The sequence below is a fragment of the Ctenocephalides felis genome, unplaced genomic scaffold, assembly GCF_003426905.1.
Source record: "Ctenocephalides felis isolate EL2017-DRISC unplaced genomic scaffold, ASM342690v1 CF-g0.4_SCAFFOLD_01886, whole genome shotgun sequence".
Classification (NCBI taxonomy): domain Eukaryota; kingdom Metazoa; phylum Arthropoda; class Insecta; order Siphonaptera; family Pulicidae; genus Ctenocephalides; species Ctenocephalides felis.
Genome location: NW_020538040.1, coordinates 33,528,343 through 33,551,135, shown reverse-complemented (window position 1 = coordinate 33,551,135; position 22,793 = coordinate 33,528,343). Strand labels below are relative to the sequence as shown.

At 30.5% G+C, this 22,793-nt stretch overlaps 1 protein-coding gene across 1 annotated transcript in view; it reads right to left on the bottom strand.

The window, feature by feature from the left end:
- The window catches only part of LOC113374861 (dynein heavy chain 3, axonemal), a 28,353-nt gene that overhangs the window by 4,222 nt on the left and 1,338 nt on the right, over positions 1-22,793 (bottom strand). Inside the window, exons 2-52 of the mRNA XM_026614823.1 lie at positions 22,522-22,721; positions 21,365-21,542; positions 21,163-21,252; positions 20,917-21,089; positions 20,563-20,764; positions 19,893-20,063; positions 19,585-19,732; positions 19,311-19,515; positions 19,075-19,243; positions 18,798-18,991; positions 18,198-18,326; positions 17,663-17,924; positions 17,498-17,590; positions 17,061-17,215; positions 16,691-16,999; positions 16,398-16,599; positions 15,861-15,975; positions 15,568-15,773; positions 12,879-13,085; positions 10,965-11,036; positions 10,703-10,846; positions 10,454-10,636; positions 10,048-10,253; positions 9,561-9,759; positions 9,045-9,281; positions 8,865-8,978; positions 8,650-8,775; positions 8,349-8,509; positions 8,146-8,286; positions 7,798-7,917; positions 7,546-7,711; positions 7,227-7,476; positions 7,009-7,141; positions 6,813-6,942; positions 6,549-6,730; positions 6,158-6,354; positions 5,728-5,889; positions 4,792-4,926; positions 4,525-4,697; positions 4,218-4,385; positions 4,051-4,152; positions 3,665-3,985; positions 3,473-3,609; positions 2,945-3,119; positions 2,630-2,825; positions 2,240-2,458; positions 1,854-1,960; positions 1,634-1,777; positions 1,503-1,557; positions 1,341-1,443; positions 722-881 (exon numbers count right to left, since the gene is read on the bottom strand). Coding sequence (XP_026470608.1) covers positions 722-881; positions 1,341-1,443; positions 1,503-1,557; positions 1,634-1,777; positions 1,854-1,960; positions 2,240-2,458; positions 2,630-2,825; positions 2,945-3,119; positions 3,473-3,609; positions 3,665-3,985; positions 4,051-4,152; positions 4,218-4,385; positions 4,525-4,697; positions 4,792-4,926; positions 5,728-5,889; positions 6,158-6,354; positions 6,549-6,730; positions 6,813-6,942; positions 7,009-7,141; positions 7,227-7,476; positions 7,546-7,711; positions 7,798-7,917; positions 8,146-8,286; positions 8,349-8,509; positions 8,650-8,775; positions 8,865-8,978; positions 9,045-9,281; positions 9,561-9,759; positions 10,048-10,253; positions 10,454-10,636; positions 10,703-10,846; positions 10,965-11,036; positions 12,879-13,085; positions 15,568-15,773; positions 15,861-15,975; positions 16,398-16,599; positions 16,691-16,999; positions 17,061-17,215; positions 17,498-17,590; positions 17,663-17,924; positions 18,198-18,326; positions 18,798-18,991; positions 19,075-19,243; positions 19,311-19,515; positions 19,585-19,732; positions 19,893-20,063; positions 20,563-20,764; positions 20,917-21,089; positions 21,163-21,252; positions 21,365-21,542; positions 22,522-22,721 — 8,526 coding nt within the window. The remainder of the gene's footprint in view (positions 1-721; positions 882-1,340; positions 1,444-1,502; positions 1,558-1,633; positions 1,778-1,853; positions 1,961-2,239; positions 2,459-2,629; positions 2,826-2,944; positions 3,120-3,472; positions 3,610-3,664; positions 3,986-4,050; positions 4,153-4,217; positions 4,386-4,524; positions 4,698-4,791; positions 4,927-5,727; positions 5,890-6,157; positions 6,355-6,548; positions 6,731-6,812; positions 6,943-7,008; positions 7,142-7,226; positions 7,477-7,545; positions 7,712-7,797; positions 7,918-8,145; positions 8,287-8,348; positions 8,510-8,649; positions 8,776-8,864; positions 8,979-9,044; positions 9,282-9,560; positions 9,760-10,047; positions 10,254-10,453; positions 10,637-10,702; positions 10,847-10,964; positions 11,037-12,878; positions 13,086-15,567; positions 15,774-15,860; positions 15,976-16,397; positions 16,600-16,690; positions 17,000-17,060; positions 17,216-17,497; positions 17,591-17,662; positions 17,925-18,197; positions 18,327-18,797; positions 18,992-19,074; positions 19,244-19,310; positions 19,516-19,584; positions 19,733-19,892; positions 20,064-20,562; positions 20,765-20,916; positions 21,090-21,162; positions 21,253-21,364; positions 21,543-22,521; positions 22,722-22,793) is intronic.

The following is a 22,793-nucleotide window of genomic DNA, read 5'->3' as shown; positions in this document are numbered from 1 at the left end:
ATTCGAGTAGAAGGCAAAAGATAACCAGCCATCAGCTTGATTCTTACGACGTCGCTATCAGGATATAAATGGCAATGTTTGAAAATCCATAAAAAAGTAATGTTCATAAAGTAAAGTAAAGTTTTAAATGTTCATATATTTTTTTATTTGCATTGGCAAAATTTCTTTAAAATTAAAAACGTATTTGTAGCTTTTCTTTCGGTGGCTGTCCCTTTTTACCTAGCCTATGGGGTAAAAAAAGACAGATGGAAAATTTTAAGCGAATACTAAGAAAACATATTTCTAAAATAATAAATTAGCTGCGATTTTTACTGAACATAGTTCGATAGTTGTTTATTAGATACGTGTTATTTATTGTGGTGTAGTTCATTTGGTTTAGAAAATAGTATAATTACTGAAAGTCCTACCTTAATCAATTTTTGAATTCTATTTCCATATTAAGGGATATAAGAAGTTTTCATTGTTTTCGAATAGGTAAACACTTCTAATTATTTAATTTCTAACTATTATTCAGAAAATTTCAAATGTATATTTCGATACTTGAAAAATCAATTATCATCATTGAAATGGGCAAATATTAAATATCTGTGATAAGTAAAACATGAGATGAAACTTTAAAAAAATATTAAGAGATTTGGATATCTCTAACAAATCTTAAAAAACTAAAAATAGCAATTACTTTATTATTGTGAATCCTTTAATATATTAATATAAAAATTACCCCGGCAGTTTCCTGGTTGTTTTTGGTAATATCAGCATTTTCATGTAAACCGAATACTTCAGGATGAGGTGTTAAAGGCAAAGATTTTATATATTCAATGCATCCTTGTCTTGTCGTATCATCTGGAACTTTATATATCCCACTCGGAGAAAATGTATACCTATATTAACAAAGAAATATGTTATATTTAATTTAATAAATATTTCCAATAATATTGAAATTAAAAATAGATTTAAAGGCAACTACTCCAAATAACTACACATATTTTGTTCAATTTTCAATAGCTTTGTTATTGTATATTGATTATTCAGTATTTTGTCTCAATTATAATATAAGCTTGTAATCATATATATTTTATATATTAGGGGTCGTCCATTAATCACGTGATTAATTTTTTAAGGATTCTTGGACCTCCCCTCCTTGTTGGTGATACGTGGTGATATTCAAAATTACCCCATCCCCCACCAAACATCACGTGTATTTTTAGTTACGAGAAAAAATAGTAAAATTTTTGATATTTCGTAATTATTATATAACCTCCCCTCACGTGATTAATCGACGCCCCCTTATATATGTATAGTCATATAAATTAAAGATATTATAGTGTCAAATAAATTACTTGGGATTATTTACTGTATCTGGACAATAGACAATGTCTAGCAAGGAGTTTAAAAGTCTTCTGTCTTTATCATCTGTAACTCTGCCACCGTAATTACACTCTCCTAAAATTAATTGATAATACGTGATTATGAATAAATAAATTTATTATTGCAAATGTTACCTGTTAAATAAAGAAGAGCATCGAAAGGAACATCTCCATAATCTGTTAAAAACATCTAGAAACAATAGTTGTAAAATATGAAGAAAAAATGCAATATTTCCGATTTTGACAATATTTCATTACAAGCTTACCTGTAATTGCATAACGCATATCCTCAAATCGCTCTCGTTAAATTCGTAAGGAATATTCCATCCTAGTGGACCATATTGCCTTCGTTCTTGAATCATAGCATGGAAAAACACCAAACCGAATAATAATCTTTGCCAAGGACTTATCTGTATACATAATAAAAAATAAGTAAACATACATTTTATAGATGGAGGATATTATGAAGATTAAAAAATGGATTACCAATGGACAGTTGTTGAAAAACGTTTCGTTAGATAGAGGATCAGTTGTGTAAGACCTTAACATATTTAGTCTCAATCCTTTTGGCGCTTCATTTGTCATTTTAACGCCTAAAATTTCAAACTAAATCAGTATTTCCATAATTATAATGCACTACTATTCAAAAAATGAAATTTAATTTAGCAATTCACGATCTTTGTAACCATCTTGACTAATTACATAAATGGTTAAGTTAGCTACTTTTCCTATATTTGGAAGAATTTAGTTTATTTAAAATATTTGATATTAAAGATGAAAAATATGTTCTTCAAAGCAGAATTCATTTCAATTCATTCTTTAAAATTTCATTCACTTCAATTCAGAAGTTAGAATTAATTTCAATTTATTACCATTCTGTAATATGGAAACTGGAAATGCTTTGCTTGGGTAAGATGTTAACCACAGCCTAAATCTCGGATGGGCTGCCTCTGGTACGACAACATCAGCGCAAATTCGTTCCAAATCTCTCATCCAACTTTCTGCTAAATGGCAATTTTGCAAAACTACCCAATGGCCTTCAGATAAACCCTTTGTTATCATGGAATATGCTATTGGCCCTTGCCCTTGTCCTGAAATCAAAAATAGTTTAAATATGTACGTTAGCAACTATAACTGTATTATATTACTGATATAAGTAATAGGGATGAAGCAAAAGATTTTTTTTTGAATTATATTAATATAACTAGATATTATTATAATTTCAATCATTTATTGGTGGAATAGCATGACTAAAAGTTTACCTAATGAAATTGTCTGCAAAGCTTCCCCTTCGATTCCCATGTCTAAAGCAAATTTCATCAGCCCGGCCATTGGGTCTGATCCTGGACTCAACACAAACAATAAAGGAGTACTCGGACTACTGTCGTGGTATGAAGAAACTAAATCAAATACCGGAGGTTCGACGAATGATCTTCCCATATACTCCACTATAAAATTCTTTAAAACAATTTTTTGTGTCATTTATTATAAAGTTTAATTATTTATGCGAAAAATATCAAAACTAATTTTGACATAAATAGCTTTTTGGGAATAAGGTTATCTGTAGAAATCTTTACCTGTACTGCTGGTACAATTTTATCAGGCCTGATACATCTTAGAGCCACCAGCCTAGCCAATCCTGGAAGATCGTGCATAGGTGCAGGAAATTGTACCTCATGAGGATTTGATAAATTGTAATATTGGTACCAAGCTTTCACATTTGTAGCAACGCTATTTCGATATGCGCCTAAACTGTGATGAAATAAAATACATTAACGTTAGCTTACAAAAATTTTCACAATATAGTTAGTCATTAATATTATTTGAGATAGAAACTTTTGGACTTCAATGAAGAGAATGAATAATTTATCTGCTTTACATGTCAATAGAACTTATTTAAAAACTCTCACTCTTGGTTTTACATATGCTTTTAAATAATCAAACCGAATTATTGACAGCGCCTGCTATACCGTGCAAATCACAGTACATATTCTAAATTTTATAACATGACATAATATCATTCTTGTAGAAATATTAGTTCTTTAGTTAATTTGTAAACGACTTGGTCAAATCTTTCATAATCATAATAGATATAAAACAATTACTGAGTTAAAGGTGTGGAGCGGACAATTTCTGACCAGGCTCTTTCAGTTAACCACTCTGGAGCAGGATTTGGATATGGATTATCCAAGGCAACTCCGCCTGTGAGTAGAAATGCCCATAAATCTTCTTCCACTAAATTCTGAAATTAGATAATTTTAAAAATTTGCAATATTTTTTAATTAAATTTAATTTACCTTAGATCGCATAATGCCAACGCACAGCACAAAAGAAAACGTTAGTTTATCTTTTTCGAATAAACTTCTGCAGACATTTCGGTATATACTCATAGTAAAGTAGTTATTCAGGTAACTCAAACGTAATTCTAAAACTGAACTTTCTTCCGAGTTTGTGATAGCTTGATTGAATAAATGTAAGAACCATGTTAAAGAATATTGGTACATTGGATCAATGTTTGCCAACTCTGTCAGGCAAAAAAATAGATTTGCAGAATGGGTTGATACGGATGTGTATTGATTTCGAGCATAATCTATTTCTTTTTCAGTAACTGCTGCGATCTATAATAGATATGTTGCATAGTTTATTTATATTTACCAGAAAAATTAATTTAAAGAATTCAAACCTCTTGTTTTGCTTGAATTTCTTCAGATAATATTTTACTAGATGATAAAATTTTAATTGCTGTTTCATCTTCTAAAATATTGCCTTGAGACGTAGACAACACCTAAATAATCAATTTATTTTGAATCACGTTTAATAAGGCACAAAAATTTAGAGTAAATCAAAAACCTTTAAAATCTGTTCCTCAATATTTTGTAGCATATCTTTATTTTGAACTGATTCGATAACTAGCTGAGTTTTCTTTGCTTGCAAATCTGGCCTTTCTCTAGCGACGACTGTGCCTAGTAATTGATCTTGTAGGCCTTGTTGAGTTATCATAAAATTCAGTAGAGTGACCTAGAATATTTTATAGTTTGGCTAAAGATTTCTTGCAAAATATATAATAACAATGAATAAATAAATATAAAAAGTTTGAAGGATGAAATAAAGATATATTTTAAAGAAGGAGGCCATAGGTTTAAGAATGGGTGTATACCATGACTTGTGTTTCGGGTAAATAATGAGGATTTCTTAAATTTGTTGTGATATAAAATTTGAATGCGCTGTTATATTCAATAACTTGATCACCCAGCTTTAACATTGTTTGGCCGCGCAGAACAAATACTGCTCGTTCTAAAACTGGACTCAAGGCAGCGTCTATTTCCTCCCCTGTTGAAAAGAGTTGAAAATAATGAAAGATACGTGAAAATTAAAATATTTTATATATCACAATCATCACATTCATTAGAATAATAACGTTTACCTATATTTTCAAGTAGAACAGGTTGACCCAGTATAATCGAGTTTTCTACTACTCTCATATAATTTGAGTCTGTTAATTTAATGACACGCAGAAAGTTATCCTTCTCCATATTCTTAACCCATTTATTTGCTTGACCTAGGTGAATGGAAAATATAATATTAAAAATAATATAGAAAACTTTAGAATGAGATAAATTAACTAGCTTGCAAAACATATTGGGTTGGGGAAAAAGAAATCCATTATTTTTACGTGAACTTCAAGACTTTATTTAACATGTTTTGCATTGTCCGATTTAGGTCAAATATGCACCATTTTGTTCTATAATTTGTTGCCATTTTAATGGTAGCTTCTTGCATTGCAAAACTTTTTTAGTGATAAGAAATTGGCATCAAGGGAAGAGTGTGAAAATCAATTGCTGGAGTTTTTCGCTAACAAGCAACAAGACTTTTATGAGAGAGGCATAATGAAGCTACCATTAAAATGGCAACAAATTATAGAACAAAATGGTGAATATTTGACCTAAATCGGACAAAGCAAAACATGTTAAATAAAATCTTGAAGTTCACGTAAAAATAATGGATTTCTTTTCCCCAACCCAATATTAACACTTTGTTACCGGCTATTTCTATATTACACCAAAAGATTTGGGACCCGCTTTGGCAACTGCATTGTACGGTCGCCAATTGAGAAAACAACAGCGGTGCGACAAAAAAGCGAGTTACGAGTTTATTCGTGATTTGATCAGCAACATTCGGCCATAAGAACACGAGTTAACTTGTGACCGGTCAACAAAGTGTTAAAATTAAACATAATATGATAAGTCACAAGCTAGACAGTATCATGCACAATTGTTGGATTTCAATTATCTTTCTCCAAATTTTTGATATGGCATGATCTAATTTGAAATTGAATCTAATTTGAATCGCATCTCAATACCTTGTGGATCAATCATCAAAGGCCATCTTTTAGCGTGAGTAACAATTATTCCGTTGTCTATAGAAAATGCATCAACAGGTAGACCTGCTAATCCCCAGGCTCTAGCAGCAGCTGCTTCGCCTAAGGTATTCCATAATGTAAAGATTTCAGAGCAGGGAATCCCTAATTAGAAAAAATAATATGAATCTAATTAATCCTCAAGATCCAATCATTCTCAGATTTATGAGATAGAATTATGTTTTATATTATAGAATAACACGACTTTTTCATTGGTGAAGGTGCAATTTGTTTTTTGGTGAGAGTGTAGAAATTGGTTTCAATATTCAGAGTTTCTGAAGAAGAGGCAACCCATATATTATAAATTTATAACGGCAAAATTATGCGTAATATTTCATTCGAAATATCAATAACATTTTCATCAATAACTTACGAAGATTTAAACATTTATCATTCCACATCCTAACCAATCTCGATCTTGTATTAACAGGGAAAGGTCCAAAGTAGGCCACAGCACCTGCAGCTAGTAAAACATCTCCAACTATATTTCCAAGAGAGCTATTTAGTGTGTCTGCTGTATTACTCCATCTCGCTTTTTCGCCCCCTAAGCCACCAATTAACTTTTCAGCTCTGAAATTGTTATTTTAGATCAGCTATTGTTTAGATTTGATAATATACTCCTCATATTCACATACTTTTCCACATAAATGATATAATTATAATTTTAATGTGAATGCTATGTTTTAACGGATAAATGCAACAGTATGTATTACGGAAACCAATATTATTAATATTTAACAAGAATAATTTAATAATTTAAAAACCTGTCCAATTTCTTTTCGCATATGTCAATTTGATCTTCTAATTCTTTTTTCTTCTTGGAAAACTCTGCAAATTCGTCATTCAAAGCTTGCAATTTATCCATTACAGTTTGTAATTGTGCCCTTTTTTGAGTTAACACTTCCATTTGCGCAGCCAGCAAAGCTTCTGCCTCAGCCAGTGCGGCCTGTATATAACAAAAAAAAAGTTGTTATGCGAAAAATGGCTACTATTTTTCAATGAAAGGACCCATGATGTTTTCTATTCACCTTTTTTGGTGCTACAATTTTAATAACACGATCATAGACATCCATAGCTCGCACCCATTTGCACAATCCTTCACAAGCGGTAGAAATATTCTTTATCACATCAGGTTCAAAATCTCGATCGGGAATGAATCTTGATTGTTTACGACGATAGAATTAATGTATTCACGATTGAATTTAAATATAATAATGTACTTACTTTTGTCTGATGCGCTTCATTGTCGCTTCGGGTATATTGTCTTTATTAAAAGTTTTCAAACTTTCTAAAAATTTCATATCACTCAAAATTTTTAGTGATGGTCCCCAATAATCCTCAATCATTTTACCAGTACCTATTCGAAACGATTTATAGAATTTTCTTCACAACAAAGAAAAATGTTACATACAGATATTTAAAAAAAATATTTATAATGGCACCTGGTTCTGGCTTTTTCTCAGGTTTGACTCCCTTCATTACACAAATGGCTTCCATAACAAGTTTAACACCTGCTGGAGGATTTTTCATGGATTTAACCACTGTTATATCAGCAGGTTTAAGAGTATCAAGTGCTTCCAAAGCTGCGTTAAGAGCTGGTATTGCTTCTTGAAGATCAGATTCGCAATCGTCCTTTATAGCTTGAGCAGCAGCTGCTGCTTCGTTTGCAAGAGCTTCGTCTGCGCCAACAATCTTAAGATTTAAAATGTTAAGTTATTTGATAAGTTACGGTTTAGATATTATTGTTATATACTACAATACCTCTTTTTGTTTTTCAACAATGACAGTGTCCTGTTCGATTTTAACCATCAATTTCTCTGTTTTGTCAGAAGTTTCTACTAGCTGCGGTTGCAGAGCATGCAATTCGTCTTGCATTAAACCAACCTGACCTGCTGCAAAGTCTAACTTAGCCAACCCATTAATATACCTAATGAATGGAAGATATTTTTTATAATTGAGACAACTAATATGGATTAATTGCCCATATCAATTAATAAATAATTTCGCTATTACCTATCTCTTCCTTCAACTATTTCTGCAACTTTAGCTCCATAAAGACCTTGAAATGCTTTGATTAATTCTAAGTAAGAAGTTGGGGTTATATAAGTTTTTCTATGTAGTTCTTCAAACATTCTGTAATAAAAATGATTAAAATTGTCACTTCTTAATGAATTTAATTACAAATAATTTTTCATTTTTTAATATCTGCACGATTCAAGAACTGATCATTTTTTCCACATTCCTTTTGTATGTATGTATGCACAATGTATGCATGGATATCTGCCATGTTTTGGTGTGCATGCTAAACCGATACGAATGTTCTTTTGAAAAAGATTTTTTTTACAATGTAAATATACTTACTGCGTACTAGCCTCGGCCATACTCAAATGAAACAATTGACACATATTCACACAAGCATCTGTTACGTGTTCCCCAAGATCCATCGGCGCAATAAAGTTTAAAGCAACTCTTTCCAAAGCATCTTTTGGCCAATCTTTAAACCTAATTTGCAATTTAATAAAAATTTAATTTTAAGTAAATATTTTCAACTTGTGTGATCTTACCAATCTATGGTACAACAATTGACCAATGAAGGAAACATTCTTATGCGGATTCGAAAAGCATTTCCTATTGGAGACAGCGCTAATAATACATGAAGAGCATTTCTAACCCTTTCAATGAAAAATGCATATAATGCCAAGGGCGTTGTTTCAATTTGTCGACCCTGTATAGATCAATTAATTAGTTAGAGAAATGTAACACATGATAATAAAATATATAGAACATATTCAGTAGCAACTTTTTTTAGTTTAGAGCAAATTGATAGCTGATACCACTTCAATAAATTGTCCACTATATACATACCGCCGCTCTAGCTGCTACTTGCATTTTCTCCAAAATTTCAGCTTTTTCTTCAGATTGGAATAAATTAGGTAGATCTGCTGTATTTAGTAATGCGTTTATATCTTCTATAAACATTTCATTTTTTATCTAAGAATCAATGGTTTTATAACACTTAGTACTTGCATCAAAATCAAATCTATGGAAAATATTGAATAAAACAATCAATTGTTATATACCTGCATATCATTGAATAAAAATACAATAGGTTTTCCTTCATTTCCTGCTTTCATAATCAACTTTTTCATGTCATCTCTCCACTCAGGTATACCATAGTTACGTGAGATTTCAATCTATTAAAAAAGCATTAACCATAATTACTAATATATAAAAAAAATATTTTACTTACTTGAACAGACCTGAAACAGAGTGCATTCGGCAATGCTAGCAGCCAATTTAACCGCACTTTTTCTGCCACTGCCACCAATTCCCACCATGAGGGCATGTCCTTGGGGCACTTGTAAAACTCTAGAAACTCTAGATACGTGTTCCATTGCAAATCTGAATAGTACTAAATTCATAGGAGCGCTGGACAATGCATTATACTCCCCAAGATAATACACCATTTTATCGTACATATCATCCAAGTCTTGGACCTGCCATAACCAAATATTTATATTAAGAAAAATCACTTACATTTGATCAAAATCAAGCATTTTGAAAAAAGAAGTAATAAACACAAACCAATAGTTTTTTGAAACGGTAGATTTAGAGTAATGAAGTTGGTAATTTATCGAGCCGCAATAAATAATGTATCATATTTCGAATATTTTGTTTAAAATTTAAATTTATAAAAAAAATTAAAAAAATCAGTTGGGATTTTCTGTGTCTCAGATTTATATCCATCAATTTATTTTTATATTAAGTTAACCTACTTCGTCATAAATTTTCGGATCTTGGTCTGGATACATGTAATTTCCAAAAAGCAAATCTCTGAGATGCCTGTCTTCTACTTCTACTTCATCTTCACCTAATAAATGTGCAGCTACTTTATCCAGATGTTGTCTGAATGACGAATAGGTTGCATTTTTCACTATTTTGAACATAGCAGCTCTATCTGGTTCATCAATTAACCTGGGGAAAATTATTATAGGTAGAAAATTCAGCTAAATAAACTGAGAGAATTCTTATCAAATTCGGGAAAAATTTACTACAAATTCGAAAATTTGATTTATTTGATTTCATCTGATATATTGACTTCCATTTAAACTTTACACTTTAATTTTCAGTAAGCATTTTCAGCAGTAAGCAATATTTTGAAAAGATTAGTTGGGACAACTGTTTGGGTTAGTTAAGTTACAACAGCTTATAGGACCCTTAAGTTTTGGTCGGGCTTATATAAAATTTTGATTTTGGGCTTACCTGTCATAAAATACACGGTAAGTTTCATGCACCCATAGCCTAATCAGTTTATCGGGATCTTGCATTCTTGAAGCAGGTACTAATAAAACTCCCTTAACTACTCTAGCAAAATCTCTAAGTGAAAACGTATAGTGGCATTTAGCAGGAGTTGGCAAAAAATTTGCCATTGCTGCACGATAAACTTCAGTAGTAGCAGAAACCAGAAACTGCAATGAAATAATACCAAAAGATTGTGAAAATTGTGTTTTAAAGTATATAATAGTAATAATGTTTGAGAACACCGCATTTAATGTATCTATTTAACATCAAAAACATTAGTTTAAGAAAATAATGTTTACTCTTTTTTATTCATTCGTGTTCTCTTATGCGCATAAATAAATTTCTTTACATACATCATAAGACTTACTTTCGATAGTCTAGTCACAGCTTCCAGAAATCCTTTTGCAAAGTGCCAATCCATAATAGCAACAAAAATCCTATTTAATGTCGCATCTTCAAAGGAATCCACTGTAACTATATGTAGATGTCTCAGTAGTCGACCATCAACATAATTGCTACCTCCAGGTACACCCATCGCGGATACAAATAACTATTGGAATGAAATAATATGGATTTTTATTGTGGAATGAAGAGATTTATAAATTGTTAGTCTTACGATATCAACTAAGTCAATCCTTGTAGTATCATGAAGGTCAGACCAATGACCATGATCCAACAACGTTCTCAATAATTCCAAGGGTGGTTGGGCGCCATATATCTCACGCATTGGCATTCCTAAGTCATCCACGAACAATACGCACTAACCGAAGAAGAATTGAAATTTAATTTAGTTTCAAAACTTAAATTTAAGGATTATTAGGTTATTTCTATTAAACTGATATTGGATTCAAAATATTATGTTTACAAAAACTATTTACTTGCTTTCCTAATGTGGGCCCGAAGACACCTCTGCGACGCCTGTCCAATTTTGACATAACTAATTCTTGAGTCTGAAATTTTGGATAAATGCTATTTGATAATACCATATGTAACAACTGCTTTCATTAGGCGAAACATTACAAAATATGATACAAAAATATGAACCATTTTTTGCGTAAGAATATTTCATCAGTTTATTAGTGCAGTCAACGGAGCGTTTTAGGTCTGAATTTTTTTACTGTGCTCCGAATTGAATAAAATTTTGGAATTAGGTTCATCTTACCTTCAAGTTCAAAAGTGAAAACAATTCGGGTTGCGCCATCACCCCCCGGGGGAATGGCATCCCTTCTCAATTGTGTAATTACATTTTTTCAATATTAAGCAAGATTTGAAAGAGCAGTCGTTTTTTATTTCGTTCAAGATTCAATTGTTGTATTTAAAGCCATCTAGTGTCGAGGTTTTACATTTTATGCATTTCGGTGAAATTGGGTTTTGTAGTGCTCAACATAAGCTTTAAATTGAGTGCTGTTACAAGTTTTTTGCGTGTAAAATGAGTGAGCTATCATGCAAATAAGAAGCATATACGATGTTTTTTTCTTTTAAAACATATGGTTAATGAGCGCCATTTCCACCAGAATTAAAGTAATTCACATTCCATCTAGAATTCACTTCATTATAGACATCTTGATGGATTCTAGCAAATTCACTACTTTAGTACAAACTATTTTCAGAAAACTCACGATTTTATAAAAACTTTTTTTTTCCAATTTTTTTAAAAATCGAAATTATTTTCATTATATTTCAAAAAGAATAAAAGATGCGTATAAAAGCATATAGATAAAAATCAAAGGGATCTTTCTGGCTTATTATTGTTTTTTATCATTTTTCTTTCACACAAAAATTGACAGAGTTATGAATGTTTAAAGACTGCGCGGCCGCGCAAATTGGAAAAAAAAGTTTTTATAAAATCGTGAGTTTTCTGAAAATAGTTTGTACTAAAGTAGTGAATCTGCTAGAATCCATCAAGATGTCTATAATGAAGTGAATTCTAGATGGAATGTGAATTACTTTAATTCTGGTGGAAATGGCGTTCATTAAACCATATGTTTTAAAAGAAAAAACCATCGTATATGCTTCTTATTTGCATGATAGCTCACTTATTTTACACGCAAAAAACTTGTAACAGCACTCATTTTAAAGCTTATGTTGAGCACTATAAAACCCAATTTTACCGAAATGCATAAAATGTATAACCTCGACACTAGATGGCTTTAAATACAACAATTAAATCTTGAACGAAATAAAAAACGTCTTTGCTCTTTCAAATCTTGCTTAATATTTTTCTTAGAACACTTTATGTAATACCGATTTATTAAAATTTTTATTGACATTATTTTTTTCATTGCATGATTTTCGTTAAAATGTATATTTTAAGAGATATTTGCAAAAAACGAAGAAAAACGCCAAAAATATATGAATTTTTAGTGGCCAGTAACTTGAAAAGTATTAGTTGTTTTGAAAAACTATAAAAGACATTTTTTTCTTATAAATAGTTCTTCAATCGATTTGCGACGTTATTTTGAAAAAATGTAATTACACAATTGAGAAGGGGTGTCATCCCCCCGGGGGGTGATGGCGCAACCCGAATTGTTTTCACTTTTGAACTTGAGGGTAAGATAAACCTAATTCCAAAATTTCATTCAATTCGGGGCACAGTAAAAAAATTCAGAGGTTTTACCCTTTTTTCCTCTCCGTTTACTACACTATATTTCGAATCACAATTAAGCTTAAACATAACATTTTTTAATTGAGCATTTAAAGTTTTTGAGCAAAGTCGATAATTAATTTTTATTGTTCGATAATTTCGAAATATAACAGTTATAATTATACAGGCTAATTATATTATATCTTACGGCTTGCGCTGTAGTCCGTGCTGAGAAATTAATAACATTCGGTAAAAACTTTTCTTTTGGCAAACTAAGCAGCATATCTTGAACAACCGCACTTTTTCCAGTACCGGTAGGACCACAAATGACCATTGGTATTTTACTGGCCAGCATCATATTCACGAAATACCGTGTGCAGACAGACTCGCTGGTCATTACCATGAGTTCTGACACCTATGATTAATAATTAACAATATAACTGAAAATAAAATGTTATAGAAAGTTGGTGAAAATTAATGCTACAAACTTAAAAAATGTCGAAAAATAGATTTGCGACTGATTTTTCTGCAGATATCTATAAAATATCAATTTTGAAATAAAATAATTATAGGACAAAACACCAAAATTTAGTCGAACTCTATTAATTTGTAAATTGGATACGCCAAGTATATATATATAAAAATATATTTCATAAGTGTATAAAGTCTATCACAATATCTATCTTCTTATATATAAAAATGGATAGCAAAATGTGTTGGTAAGCGCATAACTCAACAACGCTTTGACTAAGTTGGCCAATTTTTTTTTTAAAATGTTCGTTGAAGTCCAAGGATGGTTCTTACAGCGAGACAAAATCGAATAATTGCCGGGAAAACCCTAAAAACAGTTTTTTTTCTTTTTCACATACAAACGTTTTCTAACTAAAACGTGGAATCAATTTGAGCTTTAATTTGTTCATAATGCGTAAATAAATAAGGTGAATTAGAGAATTTATAAAGGTAAACTGGTAGACAGGTAAATTGGAGGATATGTAAAATGGTAGAGAGAAGAACTGGTAGATAGAAGAATATGTAGATAAATAAACAGATTGACAGCTTAATTGGTAGTTATGTAGAACGGGATGTGAGATAAATTTGTAGGCCGGTGAAATGGTAGATTGATAAACAGGTTGATAGGTTAATTAGTAGACAAATTGTTAAACAGGTTAATTGTTCAACAGGTAAATTATTGAACAGGTTAATTGGTAGACATTTAGAACGGGATGACAGGTAAATTGAAAAGCAGGTAAATTGGTTGACAGTTAAAATGGTGTACTGATAAACAGGTCGATATGTAAATTGGTAGACAGGTAAATTGATAGACAGGTGAATTGGTAGACAAGTAAATTGGTGAAAAGGTAATTTGTTGGATAGCTGGTGGTCAGGTAAATTGGAGAATATGTAAAATGGTAGACAGGAAATCTGGTAGGTAGACAAATAACAAGACGAATAAACAGGTTGACAGGTAAATTGGTAGATATGTGAAACGGGTTGATAGGTAAATAGGTTGAAAGGTAAATTCGTCAGTCGGTAAAATGATAGATTGATTAACAAGTTTATAGGTAAATTCGTAAATAAATTGTTGAATAGGTAAATTGTTGAACAGATAGTAGTAACGTTAAACTAAATGTAACAAATACACATATTTGTTTAACTTTTTAATACTAAATCACAGCAAAGCGTGAACGGGTACAGCTAGTGATATAATGAAAATAGTCTCTGGACGTTTTAATGAACTGATTTTTCGATGTGTTATACTATCTTGCAGCGTCGAATAAAGACACTTTAACTTGATTTATATATTCAAATATAAATAATTTGATATTTAATATATAATATATTAGAAATATTGATATGTTTCTTGTGTACGTGTTAGTAATTCAACTCCTTCTAACCACCTTGGACTTTTTTTAAATCTTTTATAGGCTTATTAAGATTATTCGAGAATCTTTTTGGTTCAAAAGAACTGAAATTATATAAAAAAGAGAGCAAAATTAGAGCAAATCAAATTCTTGAACACACCGAGACCTTTCTTGGTGCTATCTGAGTTTGGTTCAGTTTAATCCAATCACACCTTCGTTAAGGGGATCTTCCTATGTGATGAGTTGAAAAAATCGATTTTTTTTCTTTCATATTTCGGTAGATTACACCTTTAAAAATAACATATTGAAATTTCAAATTGATATCTCAAATAGTTTTTGAGTTACAGCCATTTAAACTCGTAGTACAACGATCATTTTATCTTTAAACGCGTTTTTCTCAAAACTGTGTTTTTCAAACTTTCCTCCATTTTATCTCAGAAACGGCTGGACCGAATTACTTGAAATTTACAGGGCACACTCAATATATTTAAACGCATGGAACGAACTATTATCAATCGAAAATTTTGAAAACTTCGATTTTTTTATAGCAAAAAACAAAAAAAAAACGCCTAATTTATTTCAAATGTCTATAAAACATCCAATTTTTTTTATATTCATTTGATTGTAGTTCATTTCGTGCTTTTAAGCCTACAAATTAAAACGCCGTTTATTTTTTTTTTGTCAGATAAGCCGATCAGCCGGAATCGTGGAGACAGTGGGAGCTCTTTTTTTCGAGGCGGGGGTGTTCAGAGCGCTGTAACTCTAGTTTGACTGAATATTTTTAGCTGAAATTTTATATTTATACTGTCCAAATATGTGTTAATAAATGATAAAAAACTTGAATCTCTAAATATTTACTGGTCGTAGAAAAAAAATCCTAAAATATCCCTAAAAAACAGGCCGTCACATAGGAAGACCCCTTGTTATGCTGTTGTGACTAGATATATGATAGTCTAATTATACAAATATAATAGATTTTCCATAAAGCACATAAAAATGAGTGTGTATATATACAGTCCTAAGGAAATAACTTACTCTTGCATTTGGAGGTAGAGCCGGCGATGCTCCTTCTAGCCAAGGTGCCCATTGCCCTGATTTAGTCAACTGGAATGAAAATACTATATCCCGATCTGGAAATAATTGATTTTTTGCCAATTTGAACAAATCACATCTAGGATATTTTTCAATTTGATTCGCTAATAGACGTCGAAAGAAGTCATCGAACAAGACTCTGCTATCAGCTGTAATTAAATTATATATAAACAATCAGTAAACAATTAGATTATGATATGTATATATATATATATATATATAATTACTAAAATCACCTGTTAATGTACTTCCAATACCCCACACTGTACTAAAAAGTATAGCACATTGTAACCAAACTGTGGCAACTTGAGATTCATCTTCTAATAAACAACTGTAGAGTCTCGTGAAGGACTAAAAATTAAAGTGATTGCGATGGCTATTTATTATTTTGAATAGAATATAAAATTATTATTATAGAAAATATTATATTATACTATATTATTATTATATTATTATTATATTAGATATATTAAATTTGTTTTGTTAGGGTTCTGCTAATAACACTACAATTAATATTCTCTCAATGCTATTATTTTGGTGAATAGTATATAACTTAAATACTTTTGATAACTTCAGGTGATTCTTAAGTATTATTAAGTATTATATAGATTAATATAATACTATACGTTCAATTTACAAATTTTTCAAAATATACTACAATGAAAAATGGTCTTTGACTTTAAAAATGACAAATATTTTTTTGAAACAATTTTGTGGACTTCATATTTTTTAATAATTTATATTTTAAAACGTTCAATTTCACGTTTACTTACAACAAATAGATGCATAGGTGAAGTTTGAACAAAAGTTTTACATTTTGCAACAAAACTAAGACAGGCAGGTATTAGCCAATTCATGATTTCATCTGAAATTTCGAACTGTTCTGGTATTAATTTCTTCGCTAAAATATTATTGAATGAGTCTTTTAACGGAACCCATCCCAACATTTTAGGCTCCATAAAAATCATGCCGCATCTGTATTATGAATATAAAAATTATATTATGTTTTAAACATTGGTTTGATATTTTTTAGTAAATAATAAAGTAATTTATTAAAATTACTCACCTCGAAACAGTGGCTGGAGAAGCTTGTTCGAGATCAGCTGGCTCAAAGATCAAATTCATTTTACCGCTCATTTGAATAATTTCTCCGGACATAAGACATAATTTTTTATTGTCATCTAACACCGTATTCATATTTTCAATCCACACAGCATCGACAGGACCATCAAATAAAATCCATTTTCTCTCTGTAGAAGTTGAGTTAGCAAATTCACGAAAAGTATTTGCTAGTACTCCATCTGTCCATTCATGAGACACTGGGTCAAAACAACCATACAGTTGGCCCATAGTAATTGCTTTTGGGTTTATTATTCTGTTTAAATAAAAATATTAAATTTTCTTTCCATTACTTTAAAAAAATATTTGTTTGGTACCTAAAAATTGTTTGAAATTCCTTCATTTTACTCTTTGCTTCAAGCAATTGAATTTCTTTCAAAGCCAAAGCTAAATTTTGGTAAGCACACGTTTTTCCTCCTAAAGGATCGCCCACAATCATCAAACCATGACGCACCAAAATCATCTCATACAGCTAAATAAATTTTTTTATAATAGTCACAATTTTATAATAATTCTTGCAAAAATAGTTAAAAATATTATTAAAATGTGATTTGAATTAGAACTGTTTATTTAGAAAGTTGATTTTTTTATCGATAAATTTACTGTATTTGTTCTGACTTTGATTCATGATTTTTATTTTACATAATTAAGCTTTTGAGCATACAAAAAAATATTTTGTTTAGAAGATGGTGATAAAGAACGTTTATAATTTATCAATTAAAGTGTGAGAAAAATTGTTACCAGTCTTTCTTACCTGTAACATTTTCTCTGCATACCAAAATGTATTTTGTAAATTACGAGCTTCGCAAACAGTACCTAATGTTCTTATCAAATCTTCGCGTTCAGGCTGAAATAGTTATACGTTAAATTATAAGTAACGATTTTGGAAATGAAATGAATTTTGCTTGAAAGATTATACCTGAGGTAGCTCAACACCAGGGAACAAATCTGAATAAATTCCTTCGAACAAAGATATATCCTGAGCCAAAAATTTGGGTAAATTTACATCCACAATAGCTCTTAACACAAGTTTGGCTTCTGGTATGTGAGGATAAGCACGTCTCAAAGCACCAGATGCTAGAAGTACTGATTTCACGGCTCTCATTCCGTAGTCATAGTGATTTTGAGATGAAAGTTGCTCGGAGCAAAGTTTATAGGTTGCGACGATTTTTTGAGCTAAGCTTTATATTGCAGTGAAACAATTTGTTATCAATAATGATAAAAATATGATCTATTACTTATGCGTTAAACATAAGATAAACTAGATAGACAAATAGGCTAAAAATAACAATATGACAACAATAATGCTAATTTGGTATTAACCAGTTTTAAATGAAAGATTCGTTATTGTGCAGTGTATGAAGCAAAACAAATGCTTTATCTATGAAACGAGACAAAGCTGTCGATGCTAAAATAACTAATTCATTTCATTTAGCGTAAAATTAATTACGAACCTATGAGCTTGAACAAAACCATTAGAGTATAATGTTATTTCGCCAATCATTGCATAATCAGGCACCATCATAGCCACTGTCCGGAAAAGTACTTTTAAATTATCTGGTAGTTCTTGACGACCCGCATAACTGAATATTCAAAAACATTTGAATTAATCTTGATTGAGTTAGAAATACTATTATTACACCTATAGCACATTTTTCCACAGTGAAGAAAACATTTCAACTTCAAAACAAATTGAAAGTTATAATTTGGTTCTAACAGAACAATGCGAATGCAATATAATAATATTAAAAAATATATTGTGTGGTTTCATTTATCGTTTTAGATCGCTTCAATTTTTTTGCCAATAGGATTCTTATTATCTTGATGATTTGTGCATTGATGTTAGTAAATTTTATATTAAAAACTATTTTATCTCTTTCGATTATAATGAAAGCTTGAATTCTATTTACACGGCTCTGTCGGAATAGAATTTCGTTTTCAAAATATATACTTTTAAGATCATAAAGTATTAACATTATCAAAATAAAATATTACAATATGTACATAATTGGATTCTTGTGCATTAATTTTAGGTGCGATTTATTTTAATTTACCCTGGATTCATAGTGATAAACACAGCACACGTGGGATCCAAGAACAATTCAGTACCTTCGAAAACAAATTTTTCCAGCTTAGCTGTGATTGCGCGTTGAATGCATAAAATTTGTTGGGCTACTACAGAAAGTACTTCTAGTTCAATTCTGTTGAATTCATCAAAACATGCCCAAGCTCCAGCTTGAGCTAAACCCTAATGAAGGAATTGGGTCTTATTTATTATTGTGATTTGCAAATAGATTTTTTTCAATTGTAAGATAATGATGTAAACATTACTTTGAAGAATTTTCCTAAGGCTTTATAGTCAAGCCCATCCGAACAATTAAACACAACGCACTTTTTGGCAACAGCTTTTGCCAAGTCTTTGCACGTTTCTGTTTTGCCAGTACCAGCCGGACCCTCAGGAGCTCCTCCTAAATTTAATTTCAGAGCACCCATAAGAGTCCTGTAATTTATGCAAACATATGTTTCTTGAGCTAGTCCTTTAAGAATTTCATCGTACTCAATTTTACCTGAAACACCTATCTGTTAAAGGTGTTACAACCAATCTGCCAACATTCCCTAAATATTCAAAACCGTACATCACTGTTGTAGATACCATTCTGGTTTCAACCAATTTGGTTTCTTTATCCCAATAATAACGGAATTGTGCCAAAAATTGAAAATCTCCAACAAACTGCACATGCAAGTCACGGAGAAGGCAAGTCACATCTCGAGCTTGATAAAAATATATGAATTATTAGTTAAGTAAAAATCAAACAATTTAATTTATGTGACTATTTTTACCGTGCACGTCCAATACTATTAAAGCTTCAACAGTGGCTAAAGTATTGCGAGTTAAGGTGCCTTGCACTAAAACAACTATTTCAGCTATTTGTGTTCCTAAAAGCTCAACGTATTCTACCAAGCTATTTTTTTCAATAGCTTCACTTGCCTGTACAGATATGTAAAAAATAAGATAAATATTTTTATTATTTTATCAAATAATACATGCACTAAAATCTTCGTGAAGTGTGTAACTTATTAATCGGTTGTTCTTAGATAATATATTATTTCAGTTGCGATGTAAACTAAAAAAGTGAAAAAGTAAATACCTCAGCTGACCATATAATGCAATCGCCAGCTTGTACGATCTGACCAGGCCACTTTAAAACCCATTCGGCTCTTTCTTCTGGTGAGTATGCTAATACCGCAGCCTCCATTACGTCCTTTAGGGAATTTATCATTTGAATTTCGACTTGGGCAAGCCATTTTTCTACCAATCCCTTAAGTGAGGGTAAAATATAAATACTGCATTAATATAAAATTTTATCATTTACTGTTAGTAAAGACGAATATGAGAAGATTTGTATCTACTATAATATTATCAATCACTATCATAAATTTCTGCTATTTGCTTGCTACTTTTGAGCTTTTGTACTATCCATTTTTATTATTTAAAATTTGATAAAAGCTAAGTATTTTTAAGAAGCAAGTAACTTTGATATAAATTGCATCGGAAAAATATGTACAGTACATATTTCAATTGTGATGATTTGTTTAGTTATATTAAAAACACCATTGAAGTTCATTTAGTGGTCAATATTTAATAATAATTAATTAATAGTTCCATTCTGTTGTATGCTATATACTCTATAAATGAAGGTCCACAAATTTTAACAACAAGAACCTTTGAAAGGATATGACTGCATAAAACAGAAAAAAATCTTCCGACGGAGATAAATATATAACGCTTGATTATTATTTGCCAATAAAATATCTTACCTTAGCATCTGCTGGAATAATTTTTCCACTTAATTTGATAATTTCTCCTTGAGCAGAAACCATTGCTTCAACTTCCATTTCTTCATTGAAATTTAGTTTATCGATACCTTCAAAGCATTTCTTAAGATGAGGCTGCACACGTGTGGGATCTTTTGTTTCCGACAATATTTCCAATAATTCGTCATTGGATAAAAAGAAAAATCTAACAACAATATTTGATATCGGTTATTATTTTTATAAGTTATTTACTTTTTATATTGCCAAAAACACTTTACTGCTATAAAATGTTTCTGAAATTTTTTATTTGCATCATGGTAATATCAAACAGTACTTAATTTAATACAATTTGTATACCTTGGGAAAAATAATCTCTTCTTTTCGAGGTAATCATTTAGACCTTTCTGTATTCCATCAAGCATTACATTATTATTTCTTAAAATTTCTAGAAGATTTGGGTAGTCTGTAGCAGTTAATACATGAGGATTTTTAGTGGTGGCTGCCATTATATCCCTCCAACTCTTGTCAACCTAGTTTTTCAACATTAAAATAAATGATATCATTATATAATTTAATTGGTCATTGCATATAAATACTAATCACCTGTTTGAAATTTCTGGCCTCCGTTGGCATTTGTCTCATGATGTCTTCCGAACTGAATATAGATTCTAGATACATCCATGTGGCTTGGCACTGAATAATATAAAAAATATTAATTGTAGATCATCATTGTGATATAAATTACTTTTAAACTAGTGTAATACAGATATGGTTTTAAGATGAAACTATTGTAATTATTTCATACCAATAACCAAGCGTCTAATATGTCCTGCATATTAACTAATTTTTCTTCCCAGTCATAAGCCAGGCGACCTAGAGCTTTTATATACGGTGATCCTCTCATGGCTTGAGCTTTTAAAATATGGTCATCCAATTGTGTTTGAATATCTTCTAAACTCGATAAAATCGAACAATTTGTATCTCTAGTAATGAGTAAATACACTTGAATTAGAAAATTTTAATTATTATAATTAAAATTTTGTTTCTAAAATGCATAATTGAAACCAAGAACTCATTTAGGCCATTTATCATAGTGAGTTTTATGAATCTCACGGAACTCAATTTTGTCACATAATAAAAAAAATAGTATTGATATACATATTGACGAGAACTTTCTTTTGTGACATCTTTTTATCGATTAATCTATCTATTTTTTGATATTAATTTAATATTGTATTTTAACAGTACTTTGATGATGGATTGATATAACTATTGCGTATCTACACGCAGTTTTATTAACTTTTATAAATAAATGCATGATGAGATATTTTACTTTGATGTATTGATATTTATTTTATTTTGGTCAATGGATTTAAAATAGATAATCTTTACGTTTAGTTTAGGACGCGGTATCTTCATTATCATTATTATTAAACAATAATTTTTACACCTCTCCTGAAAGGATAACAAGTAAAATTGTAGGTATAAAAATAGACTTAAAAAATACAAAATGTTCAGATAATTAAGATTTTGAAATTGAGCAGTTTCTTCATGGTTGTCATATCTTAGATAAATTTTTATCGATCTGGTTATGGCAGACATTCACCTAATTATAATTAACCTAATGAAAATTGTGTTTTAGCAATCCAGGGTGATTGATGATTATTTATCAATCACCTTCAAGTTACAGAGATCTTAATGCTCAACAAGGAATGATATGCAATTAATTATATTTTGTCCATTTCTTTGCTCCATTTAGATATGAATGATAGTTGACAAGAATTTAGAAACTTAACTTTAGAAATATTTTTAAATTGTACCGACTTTCAAATCTCTCAATTGCGTACACAGTATTCCAATTCTTAAAACTCAAAAAACAAAGTCAGAGTTTTAATTTTTACAATAAGAGCATAATTTGAAAGAAAGGAAATGAAAACGATCAAAATAAATTAAATTATCTACCTGTACATGATGCATTCAAAATAAACCTCGCTCCATTCGGTTTTCATCTTCGTCAGCGCACGTTGCAGAGCAAATTCTTTAGTTGCCGAATTGCTTATTTCTTCTAATTTATCGGTCACCCTTGGTAATCCAATATCTATCATACCAGCTAATGATGTAATTTCTTCAGGATTAACTTCTGCACCTAAAGCTGCACTGACCTAGAGTAAAAAAAGGTGAAAAGTGCAGCACATTAGAAGTTATGTAGAAAGAATTTTAATCATATCAGTTTA